General features: G+C 35.3%; 1 protein-coding gene across 1 annotated transcript in view; it reads left to right on the top strand.

Moving 5' to 3' along the window:
• LOC113491903 (dual 3',5'-cyclic-AMP and -GMP phosphodiesterase 11-like) overlaps positions 1–21,593 on the top strand; it is a gene marked incomplete at its 5' end in the record, with an annotated part of 40,259 nt that overhangs the window by 9,530 nt on the left and 9,136 nt on the right. The window contains 2 exon segments of the mRNA XM_026869121.1: positions 3,363–3,505; positions 18,422–18,572. Of these exon segments, the coding sequence (XP_026724922.1) occupies positions 3,363–3,505; positions 18,422–18,572 (294 nt within the window).

Genomic DNA, 21,593 nt, shown 5'->3' with positions numbered 1-21,593 from the left:
AGTTACTTTAAAAAGGTACTATTTATACCAGCCTGTAACGAAGTTATTTTTCGACGAGCTTTAACGCTGAGCGAGTCACTCAATTGTATTGAACTGACAAGTCAAAGTCACGTCATTCATCAATAAGCAATTACATTCCCATTCTTTCTTTTGTATCCGTTAATGTGTTAAGGCGATTTTACCTTGTCTAGGTTAAAAGTCCTTAAATGATTGCAGATTGCTTTATTTTTGAATTTGATTACCGCTTCGCTTTGTGATATAGAGGAAAATAATTTCTATGTAGGCTAGGTATGTGTGCCAAGGTTATTTTACAACATGTGAATCAGAAAACTATAAACAATGTTACAATAAACATGTGGATCCTGCACTGTCTTACATGTTAGAATATTAATTCACGAATTTAATTACTGCATTCAAGGTGAAGTTTACAAAACTGGGTCAGCATTCCATAAATATTATATTAATGATTGCAAACCTATTTACGTATTAATTGTTTGACAACATAAATGAGTTTAAAATTATCACATTATGCACATATTGGTCGGCGTTTAAACAGCGCGACCAAATTATTATAATTTTGTTTGAGTTATGAGCAATATTTTATTATACAATGAGTTTAACAGAATCTGATTATAGGTAAAAATAAATGCTTCCATGAATGGCAATAAACGACTTTCTCATATAAATTAAAGATCTAATAAAAAAAGCTATATTCATCATCATCATCAGCCTATCGCAGTCCACTGCTGGACATAGGCCTCTCCAAGTGCACGCCACTGAAATCGATTAGCTATATTAGTTCTCTCATACAAAACTTGATCGATGACTATATAATAACTAAAAACGGTGAAGAAACATCGTGAGAAAACCAGACCAGTTTACAAAAACTTTTTGAAATGACATAAAAGGAGAGGCTGTATAACAAATAAAAATATGAAAAGCAGCTGTTTTTAACGATTTTCTTCAACATTTAAAAAACCAAACACTTTCATACACGAAAACTCACTATAAAATAAGATTGGCTTATATTTAAACAGCTGTACATATGTTTGCAAAATCCATTAGTCAGTGGATTTAGCAAATACACGTCTAAAATAACTATCTGGCGGAAATTAGTTCGGAAATCATATTGGACGGAGTTATATGACCTCGCATCGCTCGTGGGTGGCGCCTTACGAGTTTGTTGACATTCCCGCTATTGCATCTTGATGTCAGACAGACGGTCTGTCTACTTCAACATCTTACATCCTTGTACCAACTTAGCTTGTGGAAAAGAGATAGAGCTCTACGATGAGTGGTGCGCTGTCACCCTTCCACACCCATAATTATGTTGCTTTAAGACATAGTGGTAGGTCAAACTTTGACTCGTGTAGTTTGTAACTTCTCAGTTATCTTGTAAGTACAGTTTAAATTCGATTGTTTATTTTCACTGTTTGATAAATTAGTTAAACTTATATTATACAGTAACATGAAGATTTGGGAAGTTATCCTCTTTTTCTGTTGCAATATTTCTGGGACGAAGAAACGTAACATGTTTAACAACAACATTTTATTTAGAGTTAATATTGCCACCTTAACATTAAAATATCAAAAAATCTGTAAGATCGAATGCATCGCGCTTTTATCACTAGGAAGAGACATTCATAGATGACATAAGAAATTCCTACAAGTTTAAAAACAAAGAAGTCAGGGTTATATTTGTGTTGGCAGTAGTTCTAACTTCTTCTATTAGTTAACAATGTATTAGATGTGCAGCTTACGTCCAAACCTATCGAAAACTCAAACAACGCGGATTAAGGTCAAATGTATTTAGTGAACGAACTTTTTCTCCATTATTGGCTTACGAAGTGATCTGTCTTTTGTTTCTATTGTCTGCTTTATTGTACAGACAGAAACACAAGTTGGTAAGATCTCAGTCAGTTCTACGAAGTACCAATATTTTATAGAGTTATGCAATTTTCGGTTTTTAGTACCATTTAATTACATTAAAGAAGTCATTTTTAAATGATGTAACGGTTTACTCACGCGTATTTATCGGGGTAGCCCGACTAGTTTCGGACCCAACCGGAGTCCTTAATCATGAGCAGACGCGGCAGGATTGCGAGTCGAACTGACGTCAGCGGCCGCGCATCTCGCTGCATAGCGCCGCGCTCGCGCCGTGAGCGGCGGAGGGTTCGGCGACGCCGGTGTCGCGGGTGGGGGGTCCGCCGTCGTCATCGTCATCATCCGTGCTCCCGTACTGGCTGAGTCGGTGCATACCGTGCTGACCGCGTCGCACTCCAGACTTAGCGTCGTTTGAAATGACGCAGCATTCAGTGCTGGTTTCCACGCTGGTGGCAGTGTCCATCCACAATCTTTGTTAAAATTCGGGTGACGGCTGATTTCTATAGCCTCCCGTACTTTCCGCGGCACGAAGTATTTTTCCCTCGCTAGTACGGAGGCTTTGTCGTATCTTATGTAGTGAGCCGTCCCCGCATTACAGACATGTTCAGCCACTGCCGACTTCTCGGTGTCCATACTCTTCATGCTGCGTATGTGTTCGCCAAGTCTGGTTGCTACATTGCGCCGGGTTTCCCCAATGTAGCTCAGGCCGCAGTCGCACGGTATTTTGTATACTCCCGGAACGCCTACAGGATCCTTGTCCTTGGGAGTGTGGACCATCTGTCGCAGTTGTCCTGGCGGTCGATAGATCGTCTTGATGCTATATCTTCGGCGTAACAAGCGACCTATCTTGTCAGTGACTCCTTGTACGTATGGTAAGTACGCAGGAGTGCGTTGAGCCTCCGCCGGACGCTTGCGAACTTCGCCCGTAATTCCCAGGAGACGTCTGCACTGGCGCCACTGATAACCGTTGCGCTCTAATACGTCACGCACATGCCTAAGTTCCGTACATCATTTAATAATGAATCATTCTCACGACAGTTACTATCAAAATTAAAGAAGTCAAGCTGATTTTTTACCTAATATATTAACATCAGCCATTGAATTTAATCGTGGATAGGTCTTTGATGTTTAATTATGTAAAACAACTACTGTTCCTGACCATACCTCTAATGTTCTAGATAAAGTTCAACTAGGAGTATGTATTCCAAAAATCTGAGTTCTAAAAAGTTTGTAAATGTTCTTTTATTCATTGGCGAGAGCAAATTTCAGTTGGCAATTGTTTCTCGTGGTTCATAGGAAGTTTGTTCCAATATTTGTTTTTACGAAAACAATACGTAATAGAGTTTAATAATTCAGATATTACTTCGTTTGAACTCGTAAAGCGAAGCCTTTTTTGTTTATTCTTTTCGGACTCAAATTAATCATGAAACATAAATGTCAACTGTATTTTTTTTCTAATTGTTTTTCTTTTGTTTTAGGTTAAAGACATCTGCAATGAGTTGGAAGTACGGGTACTGTGTCACAAGATCCTGCAGAATGTCTCAATATTATTGGATGCTGACCGGGGGTCGTTGTTCCTGGTGCAAGGAGAGAGGGCCTCACCAAACCCTCAGAACGGCAGGTCAGTAAAGATCATTATTTTAGGATTTTTCTAGTATCTGATATCTACATAATAATGTTGATCTTGATAATATTGGAGATATGTTTGGGGCTAAACCTTATGAGATTTTTTAGCCTATGGTGAGAACAGAACACAAAATTAATAGTAATGGGTATCTGAGAACGACGATTGGCTCACGCGTATATCTTGATTTCCCGACTAGTGATTTTTAACCTCACCAAAGTAAAAAATACGTTAATATATTTTATGATAATTGATCCTGTTCCATGGATACAAGGTTTACAGCCAACTACTTCTTGAACATAAATTAACAAGTATCTTAACCATAAGAACACAAAAAGGTTACGACCTCATTTTCTTTATCAAGAATTTGAAGCTAATAGCAATCACAAAGTTGTCAACAAGGAACAGAGTCTGGTGGGTACGTTGCCCGGCACTTTGAATAAACTTTACGCTAGGGATTTGAAGCTGCGTCACTTTGCTAACTTGCTAGAAACTTTGAATTAGCGACACTAAGTTGCACTCGCTTAGGCTGTTTGTTTTGTTCAGTAAACAGGCTCGGTACTATAAGACTTTGGGTCATGTTGGATATGTGGTTTTATAGCTTAAATGATTCGAGTTCTATCGATGCTGAAATTTTCCTAAAAAGAGGCTGTTTTTGACTGTGTGAAGTAAAGATTCTTTCTAGGGTCCTATATTCCTAAAAGACGAACACTGGACCCATTAGTAAGGCACCGGTGTATCACATGAACTGTAATATCACACATAGTTTATTTTTGCTTCCTCTATAACGACAAATACAAAGATCGAGGTTAAGCCATGTTGTTACGGTCAGAAAGTAGTTGGGTATGAAATAAACTAAGAGGTGGGTTTTTATTTGTCACGAAATTGTTTAGTTGATTCCCGATTTATCATATTTGTTCTTCAGCTGTCTTAAATTATGTTTTTTCAATTCGGTCAGTTTTAGAAGCTGTAGTATTAATTAGTCACTTGACCTGTACGTTAACGTTCCTATCTCTCGTCTATCATAAGCTTTTTGGAACTTTAAAGATTAATCCCGAAAGGTACCTAATTTATTTCTCCTTATAAGCGTTCCACAAAAATCAAACGCTATGCTATTGATATAATTTAATAAAACAAGAGTTCGTTATGTGTTCTGGTAACAAACATAAGTTTCATTCGACGTAATAAAAAACATCGACTTCCTTTGTGTTAGTTAATTGGATCGCTACTAATTAGAAAACCGTACTACAAAAGTCCAGTTGAAAAAAAAACCATTCCTAATAAAACCAAGAAAATCGAAATGAGAATTTGCACTTGAATGCAAGTCGTTCGTAATCAGAATTTATTGCTTTAAGAACGAGTTTATACTACTGGAGCTGAGATAGATGTTTCTGTAATTCCTTAGACTTAAAAAAATACTATAAATCGCTTGCACTTTTTTCCTTTTGAAAGTCATGTTAAGGGTGAAGTTAATTAACTACATCTATACGTCTGCTACACTCGTCATGGACATTTGCATAAATCTGCCGACACATAAAATTTGATGAGAGATTCTAGACACACGACAGCTGTATCTTCATCTGAAGCTGTTATTTTATGTTTTGTAGACGTTTATGTGATTTCTGATTCATACCTACCTACATAGGTACCTACCCATCTAAATTAAAAATATTTCTTGTGTACATTCGTCAAACGTTTCTCTTTACTCATGTGACATTCATATTTGATACACATGTTATTACGAGTCAATTTATTTAACGTATTCGTGTGCTCGGAATCTTTAAAGATATTTTATTCTGTGTTCTTATTTGAATTCGTATTCAATTTACCATTTCATTCGCTGTAAAACATTTTTTCATATAAAAGTGGTCAAGTCTTTTATACTTCTTAGCCTTGCTCCGATTCCAGTGCCAGGATTACTTTACGTGCCCACACAATCTCGGCTCTTAGTGTGACGTCACGCCGAAAAGTCTCATTTTCAGCTGTCTTTTATGTTCTCTACATAATATAGATTTAATATCAGCTGATAACTTCGCTCGGCTGTTATTAATTCGAACAGATTTCTGTAATGTGTTTGTGGAAATGTTATAGCAATGAAATGGGTAGGAAATTGCTTAAAGATAATTACGTCTAGACATCCGAGTGCACCGTCTGAAGGGTCAGATTTAATTACTAAAATTAATGTACGACGTCGTCTACCGTCAACGACCTTCTAGTGAACTTTTTAAATGACGTCGGACTACCGAGTGCACATTGTGCAGGGGTACTAAACTTTATACAAGTTTTATGATCAGAATATAATTGTTATGGGAAGGACGAGGGGCAAGCTAACGAGAATTATAAAGACAAGCAATGTATTATTTGTTTATAAATGTAATTTACGAACGAAGACCTTCTTTTATTATTTTACTAAAATTATTTCTGTTCTTATATTTGAATGTACGTAAAAGCTTTTGTTATTTATTGCTAGTTCTTGACTGTTAGAACAAAGAGCAAGCGTCCCGAAGATTTGTTGTCTGGAAGTTAAATTAATATCGTGACCGCGCATAGTTGTGACATATGGAAACTACTTCCATAAACCATTTTGGTCTGAGCTAACGTAATTTCGTACGGTTATTTGTTTTCGACGTGACTGCGACCGATGCACTTAACATATTGACAAAGTTTATTACGAACATGAGTACAATGCATTATGTATTGGCAATGTGCTCTTCTATAATAGAGCTGGGATTCAATAGGGAGACAAGTTATTGTGGGTAAACTACGTACTTGGAAATACTGACCTGTTTTGTGCTGCTTAAGCTTCGTATTATTGACAAATCAAATAGATAGCTAAAGTCTGAAATATCTTGTATAGAATTTCATAGTAAAAGGATACAAATGAAACAATATTACTGAGGTGTTATTGTCTGTTTGTCTGTATCTCAGGAACCGTGATAGCTAGACAGCTTAAATTTTCACAGATGAATTATTTTTCTTGCCTCTATAACAACAAGTAGGTACTAAAAACCAAGATCGAGAAACGGTAGTTATCAGTCTTAGATTTGATGGGTCAACAAATTCGTTTGTAAATTTATTTTTCTTTGTTCTAATTATACGAAACCCTCAGTGTAGTCAGTTTGACTCACACTTAACCGATATTTCATTCCACATTTAAAAGCGTCTTAGAAAAAAAAGACGTTAGCACCAGCTCAGAATTCAGCCATGCATTCATATTCGGTTATTGAACCAAGAAGTTTTCACGTCAGCGTGCAATCTGTAAAAAGGATTTAAGCATATTAAAAAGAAGAGTTCATAAGTAAAGATATGGGAATCGACAGACTAGCACTTAAAACATCGGTTGAACATTTTATGGCTAAAAAGGATAGAGATGTGACATATAAGGCTCTATTAAACATGGCTGTGAACGTAATGTCTATTATTCGCGGATGGCTTTAGGGTGATTCGGTTAAAACATTGAAAGTAACATAAAAAGACCTGCTCGCTCGCTGCTACATTTATTACTAACGCGAACTCTCATTTTTATGTTCTCGTATGGAGTGTTACTGTGTGGCGTTAAAAGCAAAAAAAGAAGTTCGTACTCGCTGTTGGTGCATGTACTTTCCTTACACGAACTCTACATCGAGTCGAGTACAATAGAGTCCGTAAAATATTTCCTGCGCTCCCCCGCGCTCTACATTCGCATAATTTTTTCCTCGTGTTCAAACGCGAACGGTTCAACCCCTTTGAGGTTTCTCTGAATTGTAATTTGATTACGAAACGCGTGTGGAACCGACTACAGTACTCACGGACACTGCGGTCACGACAGTTTACCCATTTCTATTTCAATGCAATTGCCACGTTTATGGGACAAATAAAGTTAAACAGCGAAATATGATTTATAATAAAACTCTTCCTCTTCCTAATGTAGCTTTTATTCACTCGGTGGTCACAGTCCATTAAAGGAATAAAAACAAAATAAATTGTCAGGAAATAACATCAAGTCACCGCATTATCTTAGCGGGAAACAATTTTCTTTTACACTGTGTTTAATGCTTTTTGTATGGATTTAAAAAAGAAGGTAAATTTGCTATCTTGACCCCGGCACGGAGGAAGTGTGAAATTCGGTTTTATTACCTAAATGGCATATTTGGTGGATACAAACGTTGATGTTTCACCTACTTTCGTGTCACCTTTTTGCCGTGGAATTTGTGTCGGACTAAAATAGAAACAATTCTGAATATTTGGAATGTCTGCTTTGGAATTGTCAGACCTTAACTGTCGACGATTTTACCCGAAGTGCTGTTAGTTTTTTCTTAGAAGACTTTTATTAAATTGAATTGTTTTATTTTGTTAGGCGATCTAAGTCAAATCAGTTTTTTAGAATTGTCCATCGGAATCATAAGGCCAGAGTTTTTGACCGAATGTTAGACGTACGTATTACGTACAGCAATCGACGATAACTTATAAATAATTAAGCGCACTTTAGCATTAGCTAGCTTTAATTTACTTTTAATAAGAAATATTTAATCAAAACTAAATATACTATACAAATACTCGTAAATAAAAAGCACTAAAAACCATTAAACTATCTCAACCTTGTTTCATTGTGAACGATATTTTCATTCATAAATTGAAGTTAGAACCTCCGAAAACATCTGCTAGTTTCGAGTGGATCTCAACTTCGTTATAAACTGTCCCTTGTTATAAACTAAAGTTCCAGGTGACTATGACTTTCAATCAACTGTTCCATCAGTAGGAAAGAGATGGCGCTCTATAAGGTGTATCGCGTTGTCCCGCTTCCACAACTGCTTCTCACGATGGTGGTGAGCCCGCTGATATCTGCACTTAGTCGTGTTTCGCTGTCAGTTGTTTTAATTCCGGTGTGTGTAACGAACTAAGTTGTTTGTTTGGGTTTAGTTTACATGTATCTGTAAATGTGTACTGTTAAGTTACAAAAATTGGACACGAATTTAAAAAAAAAGTCCCTTTAAGTCAATAGAAACCAAAGTAATTTCTAGAAAAAATGACATCCATCTAAACTTTTTAATTACAAAATTATAATTACTCCGAAGGCTTTCATAAAATAAAGGCATACATAGAAATAAACCCTCATATTGGTTATCTTGTAGAGATAAATCATACCCTCATGGGAGGCTTGTGTTAATGTGAATTTACGTTCTCTTGGTACAAATGTGTCCTCGATACTAGGAATAATGCGTGTTAATACAGTTATAAACACATTCTCATCTATACCATATTTTTATATCTACATAATATACTAGTGTTGTAAAGCTGAAGAAGTTGTAAGAGCGAGCGAGCCAATCTCAGGAACGACTGGTCCGATTTGAAAAAGCTTTCAGTGTTAGGTAGCCCATTGTTTGAGGAAAAGAAAAAGATTGAGCATTGTTCCGTACGTTTAATACATGTTTTCCCCACAATATTCTCCTTTCCCGTTTGGAGTCCAGTGGGGTCTTTAAATAATGAAAATAGGATATATGGGTAAAATACACATTGGTACTTACTTGTCTACAGTTCGAACTTACAACCTCATACATACAATTCTGTACAATACTGTACATGGAACCACAAGGACATTAGGACATTATCCTAATTCTCTCACTCGTAGTATGCAATTACAGTTACATAGTTAGTTCCAGTGTTTTTTCACCTAGAACACTATGACAAAGTTGTATTGAATTCATGGTTCAGTTCCGGACTATTTTGTTATTGAACTTTGTAGCGGGGTCAGTTTTGGATTTTGTAATTATTTTTTGGTAGTTAAAAGTTTGGTATTGGTTTTAGAAACTATGCCATTTATAAGTGGAGGTTATATATTTATATGTAGCGACAAAAAGTATATTAAACTTTTTATATTTTGGAAACAACTGATAAAATCTAAATCCATTTATTTAAGTGATGCCACAAAGTAACACGTTTTAAAAAGAAACAAAAATCATATAACCAGCACCCATATTACCCACTCTTCACCGCTTCCCAAGCGGTGTTCTAGCAGCTATGAAGAAGAATCGGAATTGTTCTTGAAATTACAAATTATTTATTTTCTAACATTACTAGTGGTTTACAATCTCATTAGTAAGTTAACGCGATTGTTGCGCAGTGCAGCAAAGCATGCAGTAACAATTTTCCAATATATTTTAATCTAACCTTTCCGGCGTTAGTTCATATAAAGCAATTTTATTTTATGCCCGAAGGTTTATACAGCGCGAGTATTCTCAACAAGCAATAAGCATGAATAACACTGAGGATTCTAGTTTTAATAAATGCAAGAGAACATGCTTCACGTAAATGTTTTGCGTGAAAATAAGAGCTTAGAGCTTTTATTTTCACGCAAAACATTTACACAGGATTCCGTATTCAAACGCTGGTTGGACAACAGGGTCTACCTTCTTTTAAGTAACAGTATTGCAGCTGTGGAAAAAGGATGCCGCTATACGGTCTTAGGGCATGCTTCCACAATTTATAAAATAATGCTAAACATAGTGACAGGCCCCTGGGAATGCGCATGAAGAATTATAACGCATTATCGTGCACCGACACCAATTCGCGGATGTCGTAGTTAGTAAGAGACTGACGCATTTTTTCCGAGGTTTTGACAAATGAGGATGATGACGTTGCCGAAGAATCCTAAAGACCTGACGTAGTCACTTTTATCAAAGCGAAATGACAAGTTTATTTCTTGACAAAAAATTCTAACAAAAACACAAAAGGGAGCCCTAATGTCTACCTCGTGGTAATCTTCCCGTAAAATGCTTTTCACGAACAACAGCTAGTATCCATTAAAAATAAACTACTGGGCCTTCTAATTGTAAACGCCGACAAATAAGTAACGTAGAAAGTTTTAATTAAAGATCGTGGTTTTCATTAACATTACAAAGTCGAGAGCAAATTATTTACCATGTTGTAAAGAGGAATAATAGTCGCTCGGTGTTCAACAACGTGCTCCTACAAGCATGTCAGTTTTGTCGTTAATGCTAACATAAATATAATTATGCTAATTTCATTCAGATCTCTATCTGATGGGATGAAGCTTTGATATAATCATTAGTTAAGTTGTTCATTATTTTTTATTGCTCGTGAAGTCTTAATTATTTGAAGATATCAGTGAGAAACGGTGAAGAAAAAAATCATAAGAGAACCAGGATTTCAAAAATTGGAATTTGAAATCACCAACCCCTGTGAGCTGGGTTAGCTAGCATGGTGATCTTATTCTCAAATCTTCCTTACAGGGGAGGATATATTATATCCCTATATTTGGTCTGGATGGCTTTGTAATGTATGCTACTACTCTACTGGATACCAGCTTTAATCCTGAGTATAATATTTAGTCTGAGTTTCGAGCGGAAAAATAAAAAAAAAATCTTATTTTCTATAACATAGAAATTGAAGCATCAATCATCAATACAAAATATCGGATGATTCCAGGTATTTGCGTATTTCCTGATGTGAATTTGAAAATAGTACCTTTTGTTACTCGTTTAAGTAACAAAAGGTTTTTCCTAACATGTGGAACGCTGATCCCTTGAATTCTGTTGTCCACAATATTACGTTTAATATAAGACACACGTGTACTGACTTAGTCTTAGAGATTAGTTTGACTGTCGAATGTTGTGACCATTTGGGTGATATTAATCCAGTCTTCCATATATACGTTCATGTGATGAGCAAATAGGCAAAGTACAAACGAATACATGTTTAGTGTATTTGGTTCTTGTTTTGCTTGCTTGTTACTTTCGGTAATTCGGATCGGACATGCATTTCTTTCATTAAAAGGATTTTGTTTATCTTTGTTAATTTTTAATAATGTTTTTATTAACAAAGTGCTAACACAAGTAGTGTGTAATAAAAAGTTTAGGAACCAGAGCTTTTTTATAGAAAACTATCTAGTCTCAAAACTAAACAAAGCTTGTATTGTTAGTACTAGACATATACATACATATTATATTACTTATAGTACTCTCAGACACAAAACAAAGGATCGTGATTATCACTCAAACATTTGTCCTGAGTATATTTAGACGTAATATTTCTACCTATACATAGGTTAAGAAAAAAACTACTACTACTACTAAAAAACCTACAATATACCCGTAGGACATAAACTCAAAGCCGTAACTTATAGTACACGACTTACAATATCGTAAAAGACAGATCAGTTTAAATCGCGAGCCGTACGAGCTGGATAGATAACACTAACTTTCAAAGCCAATGAATATTACATGTCGATACTAGCATTCCCGGTTGTGTACTCCCGATGCCGTCATATCTCGCTTGCAACAATCTTGCTGGTATGTGTGTAACTTAGTATTGACCAGTAAGGATAGACATAGGTCTATAATATTGTTTTAACAAAAAAATCACGGTAAATTATAAAAGAATCAACAAAATTGGTTCATCCACTACAAAATCCTGGGGTTACAAACAAAAAACAATATTTTTGAAGTTGGTTGAAAATATAGGAATCAAGTATTTAGGATAATAATGAATACTGTTACTGTCTAAGCGACGCACACCAAAATGTATGCTTCTCAGCATTTTGGTGTAATTCATTCTTAGTCTTTGTCAAGAAGAATGTAGAGACATAGATACGTTTTAACACTTGGCTTAAAGTAGTTCTTGCATACGAATTTAAATATCCCACTGGTGAAATACTACGGTATCCAATGATAGAAATGTAAAAATAAAAATATTATTTCCAATTTAAAATCGACAATCAAAGGATTTTTATAAACTCAATTGGAATCTATAAATAAAATTCGGCAAATTCGTTTAATGTTCAATTTTAAGAGTTCAGTATTTCGTCAGACAAATTCTCGGTTTGTGAGCAAAGTGCTGCGTACCCCCGATCCCCTAGGGCCAGCTACAAATGTAACCGCCCAGATATAACTCGGTGTCACGCGACAACCCGTAAGAAGCCTTTGTTTTCATAGACCCTCGCTGATGTCTAGCGTGCAATTTATTTTGACAGCAGTGATTTAACGTTCCACATGTTTTCAACGTTGATTGTCTGACGTTTTGGTAACATTTTGCTCGGTGATATATGTTTTGGGTTTTAGACGTATCATTCGTTGAGAAAATGTTTGTTTTTAAGTGCAAAGATGGAAACTAAATACTTTCAATTTGTAAAGAATGCGCAGGATATCTGGCACATTAATCTAAGAGCTTTTAAACTGCTCACCAAAAGGTTAACGTTAAATTTACCATGGTAAATTTCGGATGCTTAAATTTTCCAAAATAGGTTCCCTTCTATTGCTTCTCACCTTAGCGCTTGATGTAAGCAGTAAAATTGTTTCAAATTCCTTGCACTATTTTACGTCTGCCAGGAGCGTAAGTGTCAATGGTAATTGTTATAGTTATTATATTTGTTTAGAGGCTATTCGCTCAATATTTGCTGCAAAATGTTTAAGGACTTGCGCATAACCGTTAAAATGCGAAATATCGCGGAAGTGAGCAAACGTTGTGCCCGAGGGAATGTCCGGCTGTCGAGATTTTCTGGGATTTTTGTTAATAAAGCTTTATTTTCAGTATAGTTTGAAATAAGGTTAGAACTGCGTTAATATTATTATACTAGTAACAATTTTATTGAAATTTCAATTCCTGTAACTTTTTTAAGTTCGACCCTTGACACATATGCCCAAAATTTCATGAATTATGCGTAGATGAGCTTATTTTCTTTGGATTATTTTTTCTCCAAGATAATTTTAACATACAAACGCGTAGGTTTCATAGGCACGCGTTTGAGATTACATATCGGGTATTGAAGAGTTTCACCGCCTACTGTAATAATTTCATAATTGACTTATGTTATAACATAAATTATTTTTGTACTGCGTCAAAGTTTGCCGCATGATTCCAAATTTCCAATTTATTTTGGGTGTAAGAAGAGCTTCGGTTTTAAATAAACCAAGAGCTCACATTTTGCCTATATTGTTCCTATATACCATAAATCGTGTGGAATATTTAGAAGAACAAAGCCGGCTGCAAAATTTAGTGTTCATGTCTATGGCTTTTGGCATCAATCCAAATCAATATGGTTTATATAATATGCCGTTATTTTATACGTTTTTTGAATAAATTCATGCTTTAATGGTTAGAGACCGTTTGGTTTTAATGGGTGATTCTTCTATGGTGAAAGAGTACTTCTTATTCGGTAGGTAAGAGCATAATACTAAATAAAAGTCAGTACTAAATTAAGTCAGTATTTTTCTTCAGCTAATACTTACCTATACAATATATATTTTTACCAACAAAAACACAACCGTTTTCAAATAATAACTACTGAGCCAAACTAAACGACATCTATTTCACGGTTAATGGGAAAAAATCAACATCATCCAGTCCGTAGTTCAGAAGTAACAAACGGACGTATTGAGAAGCTCTTCCTTGTTGAAGTCAGTTAGCAATGTAAGAAAGTCATTAAATGTATAAAAAACGCTTAATTTTTGCACCTAATTCTATACCCACAATAGATATTAGGTACATAGAGGTTATTCCGTCCCTACTTCCATTAACAGCTTGTTTTCTCTACAAAACCATAAGATATGAAAAAATAAACGTTGTCAGAACATGGTCGGGCACATTCTGCCCACGCAGACTCCACATTAGCACCTAACCTGCCGCCCTATCGCCAAAGAGGGTTATTTTTCGCCACTTTTGCAAGATAACATAATGATCCTTTCAACTTTTTTTCGATTTACATGCAAATATGATACGTTTGTATCGTTTTAGTATAAAGAATAGATGATAAGCTGGTTTTACTTTCGTATTTAGGTATTTCACTATTTTTAATTGAACTTTGTAAAATCGTTAAAATGTCGTTGCAGTATTGATTAATAAAGTTATATTATTTTATTTATTCAGTCGAGCCTTCAAGCCTATTCATATTCTAACTTGCCTAGAAATTAAGCTTGATAAAAAGATCCTATTAAGTTTTTTGTAAAAAAAAAACAGTTCATTAACAAACCGAAAGAACATTTTTTTTTGCTATCAAATTTAGTCACCGTCCGGATGCGTCCAGTCACCGCGGCCAATCAACCAACCCTCCTTGGAGCTTTACGATTTGAATCACTTGCAAACCAAACTGATTTGCCATTTAAGTAGACAGTCTGTTTACGCCGTGCGGCAAAAGTACACCCTCCATACATATCTAAGACTTAGTTCTATCAAGGTTATTGTTGCTAAATATCACTAAGAAGATAGGGACATCGATCAACTCCGTTTATCAGCCCACTGTTGGCAATGCGATTTTATTCCTCCTCTTTAAGGTCCCGATACAACCCCCCATACTGTTGGCACATGTACAACTGCTCAAGATTTATATTACATTTGTAGGCAAAATATATCGTTTCATTTGCTATTCAAGAAAATTACACTATGTATAAGTAATGTATGTATGTATGTGTGTGTCTGTATGTATTGCTAACTTGTATAATTTATCGTCTTGACCTTTCGAGAATATGTTAAACGGACGCAGAAACTCGCGAAACAAATTACAACGGACATTGTCACGGTCAAGGGCGGCCGAGATCGATGGAAAGGGAGAACTGCACGGTCCCAGTTGTTTTGTTATTAACATTTCTTGTTCAACGATGGTTCCGCTTATGCTATGCATAAATGAACGCTGGTTTAACTCGTACATCTATTCAATAATGTATTTTGTTGGTAACAGAAATTACGAAATACGCGTTACAAAGTCACACTAAATTATAGTATTAAAATAGGGCATACGGATGGGTATAAACACAAAAAATCGTCAATTAGATAATTAAAAATACTGTACACGTTTTTACCTTTATCTGAACAATAGAAATTGACAAAACTGCAAGTTTAATAGAGAGAGCTTGGGACATAACATACACACTACACTACATATACACTGTAATTTTATCAATCTATTTTATGCTCGACTAAAATAAATACGATTTATTTTTATAAAAATACTAGCTGACCCAGCAAACGTTGTTTTGCCGAATATTTTTTTCGAGTTGTATATATTTTTAATACCACAGTTCAAAAAACAAACAATTTCGTCCACAAAATAAAATATATTTTTTTAGTGTGAGCAACCCTTATCATTTAGGGGTATGAAAAACAGATGTTGTTCTATTCTCAGACCTACCCAATATGTATACAAAATTTCATAAAAATCGCTCGATCGGTTTCGGAGGAGTACGGTAACTAACATCGTGACACGGGAATTTTATATATTAGATGGACATCGGAAAAAGTAGCCTTATACTCGCAATAGATGACTAAGAATATGACTTTCTTAAATCTATTTCATTTTACAGATAGAATGTCTTATGTTCCACTAAAAGAAAGTCCATATGGTTCAAGTTTCACATTATCCGAAATCCAAACCAAATGAATAGTAAATGAACACATTACAATCGGATTGGAATAGGGTGGTTCTCTTATTAGCCAGAGTAAGGGTCAAGATCTCAATGGGATAACCATGAAAAGGAGAGGAAATGTCAAGGTTACCTGACCCTGTACTATAAAACTCATTGAGCGCCACTGTTGCGAGGTCAGAACGAGACGGCACTATACCGCGTGGACTGGCATCTCGCTTACTCAAAAGCGACAGTTCTTACTTGAAAAGATTATAATGATCTCGAAGTTTGTGGTTAAAGAAATCATAAAGATATAAAACGATGGAGTTGGAAGGGTCACAGACTTTTACGAATTCGCTCATATTTGTCATCGTAACAAGGATTTTATTGCCATACTTATGTTATTGCCTTCTTTGTACGCATCGTCAGTCGCGAACATAAATATTATTTTGCATATCTGATGCTATATGATGTACCCTTATTACAAAGTATGGTGTAAGTTATAATATGTAAGCTTTTAAAGAACATTTTGATCTCTTTTTGTTTTAGATGTAAAATATTAAAGTCTGTAGCAGTCCTACTTCTTTGTAATACTTAGTTTTATTTTGATTTTAAATGAAGACACTGTATCATTCGAATCCCTATTAATATTATAAATGCGAAAGTAAATATGTCTGTCTATCTGTTACGCTTTCACGTCTAAACCACTGAATTGATTTTAATGAAATTTTGTACAGAGGTAGAGTTGACCTTGAGAAAGAGCATAGGATAGTTTTTATTCTGAAGGGTACTCTTGGAAACGCGATATAGCCGACCTCGACGCGGGCGAAGCCGCGGCTGAAAAGCTTGAAAATATAATAAGTTACGATGATCAGGTTTTAACTCTCAAAGTCATCTTATTGAAATACCATTTCTTTTACGAAGCTCTTACAAAAACCTGAACCTAGAAGACACTAGTGAAATTGTACAATTAACCACTCAACAAAATATTGACTTTTTAAAACACACTATGTATAACAAGACAAAATATGTATTGTATAAATGTACATATATTGCCTACCTATACATTAAACCGTACACGCGAACCGTCAACGTGTTTCTCTTATAATGCTTATCCAATTATTCAATTTGACTGAACGAAAATGAAGTTACGTGTGTAGTCGCCACTTAAGCCACCCGCCAGAGGGTTTTATTGAGTTTGAGTGAGCTCTTAAAGAGAAGGCTTCCTGCGGAGTCCAAGATTCTGCTGACGTAATGTCATTGTTGGACCTGAGCTTATGTATCGATGGAACTTTGTTCGGCCGGAGAGGGATATGTTATGTTATCAAAGGATAAAAACCTTTCTTTATCTTTCAAAACGTCGTTCTATATTAGGAGCTTTGTTGACATGAAAATCCTATTTTTATGGAACTCCTGTAAAAAATTAAATACATTTTATTTTTACCTGGTAAAGACATACGTGCTTTAAGCCTGTTATACTCAACAATTTGTACATAATTATTTCGCTGAAATGTAATTAGGTACATAAAGCTTCACTTACCTAAGTGCGTCGTATCTAGGTACGTCTAAATAAACAACAATATCTGTATCAATTAACGAAAACTGTCTTAGCGTGTAAGTAGTTTCGTGTACGAGGGACCGCAACTAATTGGCCAAATTAACGTACTACCTACTGAACTAACAGTAGCGACTCATTATCAAAACATACATTATAATCTCGGAGTGTTTCTGTTGATGTTAATAATACATACCTTGTAATGTGTGCATCGACACGTGGAAAAAAAAAACTAGTAATTAAGTTCTGAAGATCATATGAGATATAATTTTTATGTAATTTGTAAAATGCCAACACCAGAAACCACTCGTAAATCTTTTCCATATAAATCTTCAATTAGAAGTGTAATACTTTATGTCACGTGTATCGTGTTGTAGTTTGGTAGTTATACGTAGGTAACCACATGCGCCAACGACACATGGTTCTCGAGGTTTTATTAAACGGATTCTTCTTTCTATTTGCCGATTGGAAAATTCCCCCGGAGGGACTGGGAATTCGATTATGCCTGTCCTATGCCTGTCTTGTTTGCTTGTCTACCGTTGATAGTAATGAAATGTAGTTGCTCCCTTGTAAATCTGTTCTTGTTGTCGTTTTTCTTCATATATCTGCATTCAACACCACTTTTAAGGGCATTGTTTAATCTATTGATGAATAGACGGGTTTTCGCATCAAATAAAATGTGAAAATGTTTTTCGCTGCTATTTGATATGTCTGTTCGTTGAAAACATTTGTTCTATTGCAAACTAGCTTTTTCCCATTGAGAATTTGCAGTAAACGTTTTACACATCGTTTTTCAAATAGTAGTGTAAAATTGCACTAGTCCCGACTAAACTAACCATTCTACGAGTAGCATTCAAATATTGCATCAAAGGTTAAGCTGAAGAAAATGTTATGCTGTTATTTTCTGAAATTTATTTTTAGACCGTACACATTTCTTATTTTCTGGATACTACGAACCTTTAACCTTTCATCCCAAAGTATACCTTCACCTTATACCTTCCATTACTAAAGAGTAGAACTTTCCAGGTGTTTGGTGTCGAAATTGTTCGACGTGTGCTCGAAGTCCACGCCGGAGCAGATGGAACAGCTCGAAGAGATCAGGATACCGTGGGGTAGCGGCATCGTCGGCTACGTGGCTGAGAGTGGAGAACCTGTCAATATACCTGATGCGTATAAGGTATGTAGATATCATTACTTAGGGACAATGAGAATACGAATGTTTGATAAAAAAGGGTTTTTGCTGGAGTGTCAAATTCTGTACCATTTCCAATTTTCGTCTCTTTAATACAGCCAAAAAACTTGTACCTAAATCTCTCATTTGGTTCATCTTTATGAAGAGATTATGTTGAACCAAACGTTAGAAATAATCTAACACGAACCATCGTTCTAACAAAACCGTATAGATCTGATTACCAAAATCTAATCAACAGAGAAGCAGAATAGATTCAAGGTTATCCGGATATCCAATGAAAATCTCAAACTACTTTGCCTAACGAACATTGCCCATCATTAGCAGAAATTTCATCAAGAGTGTTCTTACAAATACTATACCATAAGACGTAATGAAAAGAGGTAAACATGCTACGAGTTCAAAGCTACCTCATTTTACCGTCCCACTTAATTCTTAAAATAGCTACCGCAATGAAAACACTCATTTTAAGAATGTTTTGGAAGCCTCGACCAGAATAGTAATTTCACCTCATAATACATTTGCATTTTAGCGTCACCAAATAAGTCAACCGACATTTTTTTAATTGGATTATTTTTTCGGGGCAAGAGTGCCATGTTTGTGAATTATGATGCTATCAACTTTGATGTACGGAGTTAAGATGAAGCTGACGTCTGGTGGAAAACTAACGTGATATGTTAATTCATCTACCATTTATTATAAATCGATGTTTTCCTCATAATGTATTCAAGAAATGGATGGAATCTGGAATTTTATTTTCTAAATGATTTGATCGACTGTCGATTCTCAATCAATTCAAGTAGCTGTCACACTTTTATTGAAAACACTTTTAATGTTCGCGATGCCTTCAATAAAAATAAAATTTCACGCCGCTTCGTATTTTTCTCTTAAAAGCATGTCAAATTGATCATATCATTTATTCGAAGCTAAAAATACATTTAGACATAAGAAAGTCTAATCTACAAAAGGTCTTGTTTTTTCATCAACGTCTTTGAAATATACCTATATATTATGAATTACGAAACAAACGAATGTAACAGCAATAACCTTTTACGAGGGGTCATTAAACAATGACATCAGCAGTAGCGGGTTGTTCACAATCGTCGTTTATTGAGAAAACTGTATGAAGTGACCCAAGAAGAGTTGTTTTTGGCTGAGGCCGGGTTTGTACCGCACCCTTGATTTCATAATTCATGGTGTCATCAGATTTTTTTAATCTGTCATCTTATTTTCTGTGTCAATATATAAACCGTTTGTAGTAGTGCGTGAATGAGACCGAAATTCATAACAGCATAAAAATAATAGGACTACGTGTAATAAATTCACATTTGCAAATCTCGCCTGTCTGCCGTCAGTACCTGTTTTGATTAATGGCTTGTAGTAAAAAAACAGATATTTATAACAAAAACAAAACTTCACTTTTCTGACATTCGAATATAAACTACAGTGAAGCATTTTTCAGCAGACTGACATTAGGTCTGCGTTTTATCACCTGGCAATTTATCCACGCACATTAGTGTTCCCTCTCACGACTGGGATCCGTCAAATGATCTCGTTAAAGTAAATACGCCATTTTTATTGCTATCTGCGTGGCTTAGTTTGCTCAGTAATTTTTACGAGACTCATTCGAACTGGGATTAAGCTTTCAAGCTCCGTTGTGATTGATTCCTTTAATCTATCTCACTTCATTCAAAAGCCGATCTGAACTCAAATCTGAATGTTGAGCAACCGTGCCAATTGTATTGTTGGCCTTGAGACTCAAGTTACATATGATGTAAACCTATATCATCCGTCAGTTATGGATAAAAGGGTTTCAGTTTGAATACCCTCCTCCCACATTGATATACAATCCACTAATGTTACTTTTAAGCTCTCAGGTAGCCGTCTCGTATTTTCCTTTTAAATATTTGTGTTAAGAAAATGTTCAGCGCGAAACCATTACCGATATTGAGATTAAGTACTATTTAAACACTCCGCTTTGTAACAAATTGTGCAGTAATAATATAAGCATTCTGTGTTAGATTTGAAAAGTTTATTAACGTTTTAAAAGGGTATATTAATGAGTGATGGTGTCAACCCGATTCTAAAGAGTTTAGAATCGGGTTGTCTGAATGATACATAATTAAAGGAATTAAAAACACGTTTAAGCTGTGTTCTGTGATGTTTTCGGAAAACCATTTCCCTTGCAATTGTAGTAGCTATAAATTGAAATGTACATTGTTTGTACAGAAACTACCTGAACCATAATCTTATGGTATATAAATAATGGGTAAATATTAATAAAATTTCCTTTGATTTGCTTGGCAGTGACACAAAATGAAAGCTGCACGAAATGTCTGTATATTTTTAAGGGCTTCTCACACATAGCGCGATGCGCAAAGATGAGTTGAATTGACAAGAGCTATAGCAAAAAATAAAACATAAATCCAACACCAATACATCAGAAATTGCGTGCAGTTACCAAAAGAAAACATCTCATGTTGTTTTATAAAATGAATGCCCGCAAGCATTGTGTAACTTTCATTATTCAAAAACTGTTGCAATATTCAAACCCGACACATTGTTGACGCTTTTACACTTTCAAGGCAAAGCTGTGCTTCCATAACGTCTTTAGAAACTCACTAAGCCTTATCTGTTTTTTTTTTAATTTGATTGCTTTTGTCATACGTACCTGATACTTTTTTCGAAGGAATCTTTTAATTTTTCTTAAGGTCAAGATTGGAATCGCTAAGGTGTTTACTTAAGGGGAAATATTGAGGCGGGATATCGAACTCTTAACGAAATTGCTCTTTGTGACTATCAAATCCACATTCCTCATGAGATTTCGAAGTACCTACTAATCGGACCGTTTGTACTTTAAAAAAATCTTAATTAGATTTGATTTCTTTACCAATAAGGTAATTTTTGTAAATGTTCATAACAGAACATCAAAGGCGCAAAAAATCATAACACGCCTATAGCCAAGAAAGAAATCTATAGAAAACACAATGGTTATTCATCATCTTGTAT

This window comes from Trichoplusia ni, chromosome 1 (genome assembly GCF_003590095.1).
Source record: "Trichoplusia ni isolate ovarian cell line Hi5 chromosome 1, tn1, whole genome shotgun sequence".
NCBI classification, from domain to species: domain Eukaryota; kingdom Metazoa; phylum Arthropoda; class Insecta; order Lepidoptera; family Noctuidae; genus Trichoplusia; species Trichoplusia ni.
This window is presented reverse-complemented; position numbering and strand designations above follow the sequence as displayed.